General features: G+C 51.2%; 1 protein-coding gene across 7 annotated transcripts in view; it reads right to left on the bottom strand.

The window, feature by feature from the left end:
- Positions 1–14,891, bottom strand: part of RILPL1 (Rab interacting lysosomal protein like 1) — a 32,365-nt gene that overhangs the window by 7,069 nt on the left and 10,405 nt on the right. For all 7 annotated transcript variants that reach the window (XM_081037237.1, XM_081037238.1, XM_081037239.1 and 4 more), the window contains exons 3-6: positions 12,302–12,420; positions 11,416–11,637; positions 2,951–3,123; positions 1,023–1,115 (exon numbers count right to left, since the gene is read on the bottom strand). In XM_081037237.1, coding sequence (XP_080893363.1) covers positions 1,023–1,115; positions 2,951–3,123; positions 11,416–11,637; positions 12,302–12,420 — 607 coding nt within the window. The remainder of the gene's footprint in view (positions 1–1,022; positions 1,116–2,950; positions 3,124–11,415; positions 11,638–12,301; positions 12,421–14,891) is intronic.

The raw sequence follows: 14,891 nt of genomic DNA, 5'->3' as shown, positions 1-14,891 counted from the left end.
GGAAGGCCTTCCCAGGGGAGATACCAAGGCTACAAGACAACAGTGTGAGCGTGAGGTTCTCCTGCAGAGTTTAACACAGGAGCGCTGGGGGCAGGCCGCCTGGGTTCGAACGCTGGCTCTGCCTCTTATTGGTTGTTTGACCCTGGGCAGGTGATTTACCTCAGGGCCTCAGTTTCCTCAACTCTAAAATGGGAATAACAGTGCCTCACCTCACTGGACGATGGTGAGGACTCAATAAGGTCACATGCAGGGCGGGCACAGAGCAGGTTCTCAGGAGGTATTAGCTAACTAGACTGGGGGTTTTAACACTTTTCTGAAAGGCTGCAAGGGTCAACAAACCTAAAATTCTTTGCAAAATGGTACATATTGCCTCTCCTCAAGACCCCCACCCAAGGAAAGTGTCTGCAAACTCTCATCAGAATCTCAAAGGGGTCTTTTGATGCATACAGCACCAAAGTAGCTTGTAGTTGAGGGCAAGAACTAGGTTGCTCTTTCTTGTATGTCCCCCACGGCAACCAGAGCTTGATTCTGCATGTATTATTCACCAATAAATGCTTCATGGAGACACTGAGGGATAGATAGGTGGACGGGTCATCAGAGAAATACATAGGTGGGGTGGACCTGGCCATCCCAGACCTCTGGGAGCTGGGGTTCCAAGCTGTGAAGGTGCATGAACCTCCGCCACCAGCCTCATTTGCTAGCCTCAAAGACCCAGGGACAGACCTCATCGGACACACTCAAGCAAGCCCTGAGCAGCAGCCACAGGCCCCACCCCTTTCCCGCCCCCATCCGCCTCCTTCCCCAACCTCTCTGCCCAGAGACCTCCCAGGAGGAACTCAGCATTCAAATACAGAGATGAACTCAATGTCAAGGGCCAACGTGCTCTGGGGTTAGCCCGTCCCAGTGGGAGGTGGTTAGTGACAAGCCTGGTCCTAGAACAGGTACCCAGAAGTGAGAGGCTGTGTGAACTGCCAGATTAGCCTCAAGCGAACAGCCCCACATGCCGGAAGCGCATGACTTACAGTCGTCTGATCCCAGACTCCGACTGGGGGGACATTCTCGGGTGGACGATGGGCGGAGGTTGGGGTATTCGATTTTCCTCTTCCATTTCTTCACTGGAAGGGTTGAGAGGTGTGAGACAAGAGTCAAAAATTCCGTGACAGCTGGAATGTTCCAGAAGGATATTGTCTGATGGTCTGGGGGGGGCTTGTACTTGGAATAAGGGGACCCAGGAGGACAGCAACAGTGGCCTCTGCCCCAACAGTCTCTCTGCCTGGGGGTCTGGTCTTTTAGTGATGGGCATGGCTGTTAAGAGGAAGGCTCAGGCCTGGAGGCAATGGGCACATGTGCCTGTGGTACCTCTGGCCCAGATGGGCAAATGTGAGGCATTTCAGGACACGGACCCACATCTCCATTTTAAGTTTCCTTTGAAGATTCCAGCCAAATAGAACAACTTCCTGTTTCCTGTCCCTGACAAATGCTTGTTTCCACACCTTCGTGGTTTCTTCCATCTGGAATATGCCACCCACCCCTCCACATCTCCCATACTTGCACAGTACCCTAGCCTTTAAGGCAAGGTTCAGTTCAAATGCCACCTCCTCCACGAAGCCTTCCTGATTTCTACCCCATCCCCAAGCCTGAAGTGCTCTCTCTCTTCTCGAATAGCCAGTGTACACAGTATCAGTAAATCTTTCTTATGTGCCAGGCACACAGTAGTCTTTCAATAAAAATATGGGGCATTGTATTTTCTGTGCATCTCTTATCTTCCCTCCTTGAGCAGGGACCACATCTGGTGCATCTGTCCTTCCTTTGGCTTTCCCTTCAACAGATTTGCTGTGTACCTACTCTGCGCTAAGCTCCATTCTAAGTGTTGGGAACTTAGCCGTGAACAAGATAAACGAGATTTCTGGTCTCATGTTGTTACAGTCCAGTATGGAAACAGATAAGAAAACAAGGACATTGATGACCAGGATTAATGTGTGATGGTGAAAAGAGCCATAAAGGAAGTAAAACTGGGCACAGTGATGGTGGGACAGGGCTCTCCTTTGGAGGGGTGGTGATGGGGACGTAAGGCCTCTCTGAGGAGGTGACACCTGACCTGAAACCTGAATGACCAGGATCCACCATGGGAAGAACTAAAGGAGCCGCATGTGCAAAGGTCCTGGGGTAGAAACAAGCATGGTGTGTTTTGAGGAGCCAATAAATGGGCAATGCGTACGAAGCTGAACAAGCGTGAGGCAGCATGGTAGGAGATGGTGGTCTCCGTCAGGAGCAGTGCTGTCCATAGAACCTTCCAAGACGACAGACATATTCTGTACTGTGCTGTCCAATGTGGCAGCCATTAGCCACAAGTGCCCACTGAGCACGTGAAACGTGGCAAGTGCAGTGGAGACACTGAATTCTAAATTTTATTTTAACTCATTTCAATAGCCACATGGCTAGTGGGTACCATATTGGACAGTGCAGTTCTAATATGTGCAAGGAGTTCACTGACCATGGACTAAGGGAACAAATACTTCGGCAGTGCAGCTCCACCATCTCGTATCTGCAATTCCAAGATCCAAAAGGCTTTAAAAACCAAAATTCACTTTCTGGTCACTGATTTGGTGCCAATACCTGAAATGAACTCTCGTGTGGCTGTATAATCTTTATCCCATTTAGTATGAATGTTTGTATCTTTTGCTGCACAAATACCAATGTGTTTAAAATGGTGGAAGGTTACATCGTCTATGTAATATTCCTTTCTAACAGCTGGCAAGTTCTGGATTATAAAATGCACCTGAGCCCAAGAGTTCCTGAGAGGGACCTGGAGCTTGTATGCACTGCAGGCCAGAGAGGGTCTCCAGAATGGACATAGATACAATCCTTGTTTTCCAGGAGCTAACTGTCCCCAAACTCCGCATACCGCCCCCGGAAAGGAGCCAGCCTGAGAGCTGCCAAGGACACTCACCTCTTGTAGTACGCCAGCTCCTCCTGCAACAAAAACACCTTGGACTTGAGCTCGTTCCTCTCATGCAGCACATCCCGCAGCTCTTGCAGCGTGAATCGGGGGCGGTTAGGGTCCTTGAAATCCATGGCCAGCTTCTCTGCCTCTGACACACACTCCTCTCCGCCCAGCTCTGTCTGGAGGAGGCAGAGATGCCGCTAGTGAATTCCTGGCCGCCACCACCAGCACCCACTCCGCATCCTGCCTCAGCCCTAACTGCCCACCCTCCCGGGGCCTCAGCAGCTTGCGAAGGGCGCTATCGTAGGATAGCGCTATCGTGGCCTCTGCTCACGTGCTGTGCAGTCATTGTTCCTCCGGACATGAAAGCCGGCAGCCACCTGTACACTGTTTGCCTCCTCAATAGCCAGACCCACGCTCCTGGCGCCTCCCCCACCTGACTCAGGTTTCATTACAAATAACATTAAGAGAGGTACAAAGGGGAAAGAAAGAAAGGAAGAAAAGGTGTCCAATGGAAGAATGCACCCCAATGCCGCTACCCTCATAAACCGGCCTGCTTTTCATTTCCCATGTTCTCTCCTCAGTCTTACAAGACGTGCTAATTTGGCCAAAGGTGTTAGATAGAATCAGAGCCTACACGATTCTACATCCTTTTCCCTCTGACAGTAAGTCACACGCATTGTCCTACTAGTTACTAGTCCCCTGGTCAAGCCCTTTGCTTCCCAATGGCTGTGGGCATTTTCACTGGCGTTCAGTGGAAGCCCTGGTAAGGGGACAGAGGCGTCACACATATGGACCCTAGCATGTTGTCACCTGCTCCAGGCCAGACCCAAACCCCGTCCTCCCATGTCTTCCATAGCAAGGAACATTTAAAAAAAAAAAACTGGTAAAATAGGTTTAGCATAAAATTTACCATCTACAAGACACAGTTCAGTGGCATTTAGCACATTCACTCACAGTGTTGTGCAACCGCCACCTCTATGTAATTCCAAATCATTTCCGTCTCCCCAAGAGGAAGCCCAGTACTCATTAGCAGTCTCTCCTCATTCCCCCATCACCCTTGGCATCCACCATCTGCTTTCCATGTCTGTGGATTCGCCTTTCCTGGACATTTCCTAGGACAAATGGAATCATACCATGTGGCCTTTTGTGATTGGCATGTTTTCGCTCAGCATCGTGTTTCTGAGGTTCATCCACATTGTGAGAATTTCCTTTTCGTGGCTGAGTGTGGATGGACCCCCTTTCGTCTATCCTGGCTGCTGTAAATAATGCTGCCATGAACATCTGTGTACAAGGATTTGGGTGAACACCTGTTTTCAGTTCTTTTGGGTAGACACCTACGAGTGGAACCGCTGCGTCATGTGGTCACTCTATGTTTAACTTTTGGAGGAACCGCCCCATTTTACATTCCTGCCAGCAGTGTAGGAGGGGTCCACATTCTCCACGTCTTTGCCAACACTTTTTCCCCCCATTTCTTTGATAGCAGGGAAGTTTTCGTAAGCTCCCTCCAAGTCAGCTGCCAAATCTGCAGGTGGCCTGTACTGAGCCACCAAAGTCCCATGATCGACTAGGAGTGGATCAACTCAGGACATCAGTGGGAAGCTCTGGCACAGGACAATGATTGAAATAGAGTCCCTCCCTTATCCCCACTCCCCCCCAGAAAACCCACAGCGGCACAGGGAGAAAAGGATCTCAGCCTAGGTGGGTGCTGCAAGGGCAGGATGTTGAAGGGAGGGCCGAGATACCTCACATCCTGGGAGATTAGGGACAGGCTGTTCTGGGAAAGGACACTTGAAAGGAGACACCACCCACCAGGGCAGAGCAGGTGACATAAGAGCCACCTGGCAGGCGCGGGCCGGGGGAGTGGATAGACCAGGAGTCAGCAGGGGCAGCAGGGAGGCAACTCGTTACGGCAGGAAACTGAAGCCTGACACACGCTGCCCACCAGCCCATCTGGACGACAGAGTGGGGCCTTCTCCCTCACAGGAACTGGGGGAGGGAATGTTTGTGGATTTAACCCCCCAAGAAGGTACTCTAGGCGTCTGCTGAGGCCACCCCGCCAGGTGGGCTTGTTGTCAGGGTACATCTTCGTGTCCAACTCCTTTTGCACAGCCACATACACGGGACGGTATCATCTACCCGAGACCATGAATACCGTGTTTCCCTGTAAATAAGACCCAGCAGGACCACCAGCTCTAATGCGTCTTTTGGAGCAAAAATTAATTTAAGACCCGGTCTTATTTTACTATAAGACCCATTCTTTAATGTAATATATAATATAATATAATATAAACATAATATAAAACAAAATAAAATACCGGGTCTTATATTAATTTTTGCTCCAAAAGACACATTACAGCTGATGATCAGCTAGGTCTTATTTTCGGGGAAATATGGTAGCAAGTGCCTGGTACAAAGCAGGTACTCACTGCTATCAGTTCCCTTCTCTTCCCCTGCCCAGGTTAACCACAGAGCATCCTTGGATGTCTAATATTTCCTCAGCATTAATTGAGCATCAACTTTGTTCTTGCTGGTTGTTGAACTGATGAGATGAATCAGACAGATGGGGGTGGAAGGAAGATACACACAAATAGAAACTTACAGGGTGATACAATAAGAGGTGCAGGGACATCAAACTGTCACTGGGGAGGATCACAGAAGGCATCACGACAGATGTGGTCTCTGTGCATGGGGTCTTGACGGACGTGTAGGAGTTTGTTAGGAACTCTGGACTCCCTCCAGTCCGCCACCCCCATTTTGTTTGGCCTTTACTGTGTTCTAAAACATTTGAACCACTGACCAACAATTTTAGATCTGGAGATGTCACGTTAAAGCTTGTGTTTGGGGCTTCCTTTTGCAAAAAGTTGGGAGGACCGGGTGACCCACGTGGAGAGACTGGAGCTGCATAGCTGCTGCTCTTTCCATGGTTGGCCATTCCCCACCCCTTTTTTCTTCCCTGTCTCGACCCCATAAGCATCAGTGGCCTCTGCCGTGGACCCAAATCTCAGGCTCACACACTCCCTCTGGGCCCTGCCGCCCAGGATAACTCAGGCCCTGCCATTCACTGGGACAAGGCCCATGCCTCCCCATGTCTCCGGAAGGGGCCATCTGACAGGTGTCCACCTGCCCTGAGGAAGACGTAAAGCCCTCAAGTGGCTTCCCTGAGCCTCACCTCCCAAGAGGCTTTTGGGCGAGCTGCCTGCTCCTCTCCAGGCCTGTATTTCCTGTCTAGCCCAGTAATATCGCTGAGGGCCCTTTCCGCCCAGACATCCGAGGATTCCTATAAACACTGCTCTCAAGCCAGAGCCATTTCCTGCTCACCCACCAAAGGTTGAAATTGCTCAAGACTCCCAAAGGCTCTTTAAAAGCCGAGTTCTTTTTCTCTGGAGACGAGTTTGCTCTCTTATGGAGGTGCAACCTAATTCCAGAGCTTGGGGGATTCCCAGACAGGTTCATAAAACAGTCCTGGTTTCTGGGACCACTGCCTGCGACTGCAGAAGAGGGAAGGTGTGGGGCTCCAGCTTTTCTCGAGGCCACTGCCTCTGACACAGTCCCTGGGGCAGGCCCGGATTGGCCTGTCCAGACCAAGAGACTGTGAAGGCTCTTCCCAGCATGGCAATCGGGCCGATCGGCAGCGGACCTTCTAGGCTTACTCCACGAGGGACCATGGAGGTGGCCCGGGTTATCGCGGATTGTCCGCTCGTCCCCTGAGGCACTCTGGGCACAGCCTGGGGGAGATGCCCTGAGGCCCCAGCTGCTCTCGGGGAGGCCCAAGAGACTAGCCGACGAGCAATGGGGCCTGTCCAGAGAGGCCTGAGGGAGGCCACATCCTCCATCGAGGCCTCCATCCTGAGGGCTAGACTCCTGGGCATGCTGCCCACCGCTGGGCAAAGGGGACTGACTGTGCTCTGGTCACCCTCTGGTCATGCTCGTATCTCCAGGCCTACCGTGCAAGCATTCAGCCCGAACACCCTGCCTCACATGCCAGCTGCCAGGCTCCTGTCTGCGTTCCCTGCGTACTTCAAAAAACAGAACAAAACAAACAACAAAAAAACTTGCTTAAAAAAATCAACTGGTAAGGCAGAGACATCAAGCACGTAACTATTAACTTTGTAGTTTTCTTATTGATTTTATGGTAAGTCCTTTAGACAGGAGCCCCCCTCCTTTTCTTTTCTTTTTAATTACAATTTATTGGGGTGACGATGGTTAGTGAAATGACATAGGTTTCAACCACCTCATTTTCTTAATGGTTGATACGTCTAATTGTGAAAGCCTTCAGTGAAAACAGGAGAAACTGGAAGAAACAGAAAATATGCTGAGTGAAAAAGACATTCAGGGCCACGTGTGCTATGACCCCACCTGTATGAAACGTCCAGAACAGGCAAACCCACAGAGACAGGAAGTAGATTGGCAGTGGCCAGGGACTAGGGGAGGCAGAGATGGGAGCGACTGCTCATGAGTATGCGGTTTCTTTTTGGGGTGATGGAAATGTTCTAGATAGTGGTGAGGATTGCACAATATAGTGAATATACTGAAACCCACCGAATTGTGCATTTTCAGTGGTTAAGTTGTATGGTATGTGAACTATATGTCAATAAACACATCATAAGAATCTGTAAGAAGCCTTGTGTACCAGAGATCACACTGAAACGACAGTGACGCAGCTCAGAAAGGTTTGTACGGATCGGGGGGGATGGGGCGGGGAATCAGAGTAACCAGGCAACTAATTCCTCTGCAGCTCTGGATCCCTCCACGGCTCCCATCTCCCCTCTCCAATCTAACTCGCCACCCCAGCTGCACCCTGCACATTCTCCAGTCTGGCTCCCGCTCTTCCTCCTGGCCTGCCCCACATTCCACCATGGACATCCGACCCATCCCACAAGACCCATCTCAGTGCCCTGAAGGCCTGTACCGCCCTTGCCTCTCGACTCAGAACTCACTGTGCCCTCCTGCTCTGCTCCCCGGGCCCTCCATCCCAGCCACACGCTTGGATCTACTGGATCAAGCCACGTTCATTCCCCTCATTTGTCAGATAGGAAACTGACCACCAAAGAGATGGACGGGCCCCAGGTCGCATAGCAGCAGGTAGAGCAGCCGCCACAACCTGTGGCTGCCCTGTTGACTGACAAGCATCCTGAACTCCACCCAGCTCTGAGGAACAGAGTCAAACCCAGCAAAGCTGCCCAAGTCTGGGAACAGATGCTGCAAAGAGGGACTGAGCTCAGTGGATTAGTCATAACTGCTACCTGATTTTACTCTCCCGTTTCTGTCCCGCCCCACTGGTGCCAGAATGGGAAACTGAAACCGACAGGCGCTCAGGCCAAGGAGGTATGAAATGTTCCTGTCCTTGATCTTGTTGCTAAAGAGATCTGGAACAAGGGCTCGGAGTCTTGTGGCCCAGGTTTGGAATGGGTCCTGCCTCCCCAGGAGATCGGCCTGAGCTCCTGTGGGGTCCAGGAGGCTGGAAGGGGTCCACCAGAGGAACTGGGACTATCTTTGGCATTTGCTTTCTCCCCTCTCTCCCACTGCCATAGATCTGGTCCAGCCCCCACCTTTTGTACCTGGATTATTGCAAAGGGCTCCCAAAAGCCATGTCTTGTCCTTAGGTCCTTCCCTGGTCAACCTGTCCTCCAAAATCTCTGATTCTGCCACCCCCCATTAAAACCCTGTAAAGGGATCCACATGCCCCACTGCTCAGAGTTTTGTGTGTGGCATCCTCAGCTCTCTCTGGCACTATAGACAACAGCTGTTGTCACTGCCTGCCCTGCACCAGTCACACACTTCTCTGGGCCAAGTTGTGGCCATGTTCCTCTGGAGAAACTCCCCCTTCCCCACTTTTAGTGGATGTGGCTTGGATGAATACCAGCAAACAGGGGAAGCCACGTGACTAGGGAGAGAGTGGACGTCATATGTATGCTAGAAGTCAGGCCACAATGATTGGTTCAGTGATGAGCCAATGAGAGGGTTCCCTGAGACTTTTGCTAGGAATTTGGGAAAGAGGTAATTTCTTTCTATTGGGGTTGCAGAGCTGCTCAAGTACCAGGGGCCACTATATGACAAGAGACTACAGGAGAATAACACCAATACAGAGGAAAACAAAGCTGAGAGACGGTCTGAAACAAATTCCTAATAGCATCATTTGGACACCTGGAACCAGCTAGACCTGAAGCCATCCTTAATGCAAAGCTTTTAGTTACACAGCCAAATATTTCTCTTTAAAAAAATCCTCAACCAATTTAAACTTAGGCTTCTGTCACTATGAGCCAAAAAGCAGGCCCTAACCTCTCTCCTTTAAGACTTCTGTCTCTCACCTCCCTATCGGTACCCCAGGTCCCTGTCCTTCAGACAACCTAGAAGCGTCTGGCCTGAATTCACAAGACACTGACTGACTGTACTGGGATCTGAGCCAACCTGACAGTGAGCTCATCTCTTACCTCCCCAGCCTGTAACCCAGGGGACTAGCACGGTGTCTGCAAACCTGAAACAGTCAGAAACTGTTTTTTGGAAGAAAGAGAAAGCTCTGAGTTTTTCCCAAACAGATCACTATGCTTTTCTGTAACAGCATATCCATCCATTATATCCACCCATCAAAATCTACCTGACACCGACATCCAGCAGAAGGAACAGCTCTTCCATCAGGATGGACTGCCTGGCACACTCCAGGGGCACATTATGTGGCCGACACCTCTGGTGGCTCGTATCACAGACCTGGGCCCACTTGGGTTTTAGCTGCAGCTGTATGGTTCCACCAAGTGACAGGGCCCTGCCGCAAGCACACGCTGTATGTCCTTCCATTTTTGTCCCGGGATCTGCTCCGTAAGTTCAGCCCAGAGTGTCGGGGACATAACACCCCTAGGGGCCACCTTTAGCTAACTGGGGGCAGACGCTTGTGGATAAACATTCCAAGCCTTTCTCCTCCAGAAAGACAGTTCTGGAGGTGTTCTGGAAGGTGCTTCTCAGAGGTCAAGGCGGGACGGAGCCTCCACGGTGACTTCAATGACATGCCCTCAAATGCACTTTTCCTCCTTCCGTCTCACGCCTCCCGTCTCTGGGAAGCACCTCCCAAATAGACCTCTCGCCCATATTCCTTTTTTCAAGCTCTGCTGCTAGGGAACCCGGACTAAGACAATCTCTTGCCACCAAGACAACCCTCTCCCGCCGTAAGTGTGGCTGCTGGTGTCTAAGTGTGTCTCCTGCATGGGGTAGAAAGTTCCAGACCTCCACAGCACCCAGCACAGTGCTCTCAGAGAAAAGGCCAACCAGCCTCTGCCTGGCACGCAGGGCTGGCCCTGCCCACCTCTCTGACCTCGTTGACACCCTCCCATCCCCCTCACGCCTCCATTGCACTGCATTTCTCTGTCCCCCTGCCTGGAACTCACACCCCCTTCACATCCTTTACTCTCTTTCGAGCACCTCCTTGGGGAAGCCTTTTTCACTCGCCCAGATGATCACGGTAATAACAACAGCTAACACTTTAAATGAACCAATTCATTTAAATCTCCTAAAAACAATCTGGGGGTAAGTACTGTGATTATTACTCCCACTTTAGAGATGAGGAAAGTGAGGCATAGAGAGGCTAAATAATGTACCCAAGGTCATGGAGGTAGTCAGTAACAGAGGCGAGACTTGAACTGAGTCAGACCAGCTCTAGAGTCCATGCAGTTACTACCCACTACGGCTCCTCCCTCAGTTACATATGGGGCCTTCTGGCACCACATCTCTCCTTTAGGACGAATCACCTTTTCTTTAAAAAAAAAAAAAATTGAGATATAATTCACATACCATTAAATCCACTATTTTAAAATATAGAATTCAGTGGTTTTTAGTACATTGTGTGACCACCACCTCTATCTAATTCCAGCACATTTTCATCACCCCAAAAGAAACCCCACCCCATTAGAAGTTGCTCCCCATTCCTCCCTCCACGCAGACCCTGCAACCACCAATCTGCTCTCTGTTTCTGTGGGTGCTGTTCCGGACATTTCACGTAAATGGAATCACGCAGTGTGTGGTGTCTTGTGCTAGCTACCTTCACTTAGCGTGCTTTTGAGGTTCATCCAAGTTGGAGCATGTGTCACTGCTCCATTCCTTTTTATGGCCAAATAATATTCCCTAGTATGGACAGACCACATTTTGTTTCTTCATTCTTTAGCTGATGGACATGTGGGTTGTTTCCACCTTTTTGTTACTATGAATAGTGCTACTATGAACCTGCAATATAATCAATAATTATCTGAATGAATGAACGGATAAATGGCAGATACCCAGTCACCAACACTGAGCTGAATACCCTAGGCTAAAATGCTGGGCGTCCTGGGTTTCAGGCCCAGCCCTGCCTCTACCCAGCTGTGTGTCCTCTAGTCAGCAGCTTGCTCTCTCTGGGCCTCCTATTTCCTTACGTGTAATGGGGAACGAGGTAGCCCACACACCTGCCTGCCCCCCCCCATCACCTTAGCTGGTGTTCCACTCACCTCCGGGCCCTCCTCGCCATTCTGGCTGAGCTCGCCCTGCAGCCTGTCTCGCAGCTTCCCGAGCTCCGCCCGCAGGCTGCCCATCTCCTGCTCCTTCGTTTGTAGGTCTGCCTCCAATTCCACCTTCTGCTCGATCAGGGCCTTCCCCTGGGCCTCCACCACTGTGATGCGGTGCCGGAGGTCATGGTTAATCTTCATCAGCCGTGTCTGCTGTTGCTGCAGCTGTGGAGCAAGAAAGGCCATCGAACAGAGCTGCCCGGTAGGTCACGTGGCGCACTGCCCAAGGGCAAACTATCTACAGACGTGCCATTCATACTGTAGACGTCTTGATTCATTTGAGATTTGTTCACAGAACTCTGTTGATGCCAGAGATGGACTATTTGTATATTTACTGTAATTTTACGACAGAGGGAAGATAAGAGTCTTGTTAGTATGCAAGTATGATGACAATTTCCTAGCAGATGGAAATAACATGCTTGAGAAAGGGGTGTCTTTTTCTAAACCAGGTAGAGACACTGTCTGGGTTCCTGGAGCAGCCTGAACCATGCATGTCTGCTCACAGAGGGGCACAAAGTGGGTGGGCTGCAGAAGCCTCATGGTCAGAGCAAAGGCTGACCAGGCCTCAGGACCTCCCCAGGGTATAGGACTCAGGCCACTGGGCAGTGCCACATTCCCAACTGCTGTTCCAGTGGAGACGGCTGAGGGTCCACCTCATGGCTGCTGTTTCAGGGCTGGGTCTGGCAGCATCCCCCCCCACGGAGCCTACGGAGTCCATAGAATGAGACCCAGGGGAGCTGGGCAACCTCCTGAATGAAGGATCCAGGCTCTTGCAGGGACCTACTGGCTGAGAGGATGGACACGGGGGAGGGGCTCGTCCGTCACTTACAGCCTCGACGTCCTCGTTCTTCAGCCCGAGCTCCCTGTCCTTGGCGCGAATCTCATCGCGCTGTTTGTCCACCACCTCCTTCAGCTTCTTCATCACCTGCCGCTCCCGCTCTGACATGCCTGGGATGGGTGAGCGAGACCCGCAGGTGAGGCCACCTCCCTGCCCTGCTCAAACCATCCGGCAGCTTCCTGCTGAGATGACAATGGCCCCCAGGCCTCCTCTCTCCCTCATCCCGCCCCAGGACAGGCTTTGTCTCTTGACCCCTCCAAGCTCATGCCTACCTGGGACATGTGCCATAGTTATTTCGGGTGCCCACAAATCCCTTCCTTCCAGCCACTCCCCACCTGGCTCCGCAGGCTTCAGTTCAAACATCACCTCTTCACAGAGGCCCTTCCTTCCCTGACGCCTCTGAAGTAAACGTCCTCCCACAGCCTTTATTACCTTCACCGCACTCCTTACAGCTACTACTAAGCATCTTGTACGTTCATTCATCTAAGGAGAGAAGATACTGCACGTTGATTCAGAGGGTGGTCTCGGAAGCTTCCATACTGGCTCTCATTCCTTAGGGCTGCTGTGAGGACTGACCTAGTTAACACACGCAGAGCACGGAGGATGGTGCTCGCCGCACAGCACCTGCTGATGGGGTGCTGTTGGTTACTTGCTTACCGTCTGTGCCCCTGAGCGTCGCCCCCCCAAGTACACTGTTGGCCCCAGAAGGCGAGTCCTCTCCCGACCTGTTCACTGTATCTTCCCTGGGTGAGCACACAGTAGGTGCGCACTAAGGGACAGGCCTGACACACAGTAGGTGCTTGCTAAGGGATTGGGTGGATTAATGAACTGTGAGGATGGGTGTTATATTGGTTTCCTGTGGCTGCTCTAACAAATGACCAACAAAATCTGGTAGCTTAGAACAGCAGAAATTTATTTTCTCATAGTTCTGGAAGCCAGAAGTGTAAAATCAGTCCAAACTCAAGATGTCGCCAGAGCTGTGCTCCCTGCGGAGACTCTAAGGGAGAATTGGTGCCTGCCTCTTCCAGCTGCTGGTGCTGCCAGCGTTCCTTGGCTTGTGGCTGCATCATCCAGTCTCTGCCTTCTCCGTGGTCCCATCCCCTTCTCTTCTATCTGTGTGAAATCTCTCTGCCTCCCTCTTATAAAGATACTTGTGATGGCATTTAGGGTCCACCCAAATAATCGAGGGCACTTTCCCCATCTCAAGATCTTGAACTAAATCACATTTGTAAAGATTTTACCATATGTGGTAACATCCACAGGGTCCCGTGATTAGGACCTGATAGTTGTAGGGGGGGGGGGGGGAGTGAGAGGGGGCAGGCATTATTCAGCCTCCCACAGGCGCTGGGACTGACAGCTAATCCCTGCTCCCAGGAGACCTGGGGTGGGGGTCAGGCTCAAACACAGATTAACAAAGGAAAAATGTTGGGCCGGCCCAGTGGCTCAGGCGGTTGGAGCTCCATGCTCCTAACTCCGAGGGCTGCCGGTTCGATTCCCACATGGGCCAGCGGGCTCTCAACAAAAAAAAGGCAAAAAAAAAAAAAAAAAATGTTCCCCATTTCCCTCTTCCCTGGGACTCAGGAAACACTGGCCCAATCAACCAGGCCCCCAGTAGCCATGTGCATGATTCCTCAGCTATTTTCCTCATGTGTGATTCCACTCTGAGTTGCTCTGTCCCACCTGGTTTTTTCCACTGGCCTCCCCGTCCAGTCCTGGATATTCCCAAGCAATGGTCACCATCATGAACGAGGCCATGATGCAAGGCAGAGCCTGGGCCTCAGCCGGTGGACAAGAGGACACTGCTAACATCTCCCAAAAAAGTGTTTCTCAGACACAATGAGTGCACTCGTGCAGTGAAGCTGAAATCATATGTGGGCCACAAAAATCAGATGAAAAGTCACAAAAATGTTCGCTGTTTGCTCTTTGAGCACCTGTCCTACCCTTAGCGGGTGGGGTACTAAGGGCCCAGCTCATTTGATTCTTCGTGGGGGGGCAGATTCTGCTCCTGGAGAAATCAGGCAGGAAGAAGACCCACGTGGGGGCAGAGGGAGCATGCATTTTCTCTTGAGAAAGGAAGCCCAACTCTGTACGCCAGCTACCTCATCCACCTCCACGGGCGTCCGTGGCTGGAAGACTGAGAGACGGAGAACAGAATGGCCAAGAGCTTGGGGTCTGAAGCTAGGTGTCTGGGACTCAGTCCTGGCCTTGCTGCTTACCTGCTATTGACCTGAGCCTGTTTTCTCACTTGCAAATGGGGATCCTCTGGAGTCCGCCACCTGAGGGGCTCTTGTGAGGCTGCAGGAGTTAATCTGTGAGACATGCTCACAACAGGCCTGGCGCACGAGTCAGTCTCTAAGTGTTAGCTGTCTTTTTACCGGTAAAATGGAAATACCTGCTCCAAAGGCTAAAGCCAACATCAAGTCTAAGAGTGGTTACAAGAGTGCCTTGATAAATTAAAGGAGGGTTAAGTGTTTTCCATAGACTCACAGACACTGTTAAAAGCTGGGAGACTTCTGAGCAATCATTTAGACACCCAGCAATTCAGGGCCCTGAGATCTAAATTTAAAGAGACACTCGGGCA

Source organism: Rhinolophus hipposideros (genome assembly GCF_964194185.1).
Source record: "Rhinolophus hipposideros genome assembly, chromosome: 24".
Lineage (NCBI taxonomy): Eukaryota > Metazoa > Chordata > Mammalia > Chiroptera > Rhinolophidae > Rhinolophus > Rhinolophus hipposideros.
The sequence above is the reverse complement of the archived record's forward strand: the minus strand, read 5'-3'. Positions and strand labels throughout refer to the sequence as shown.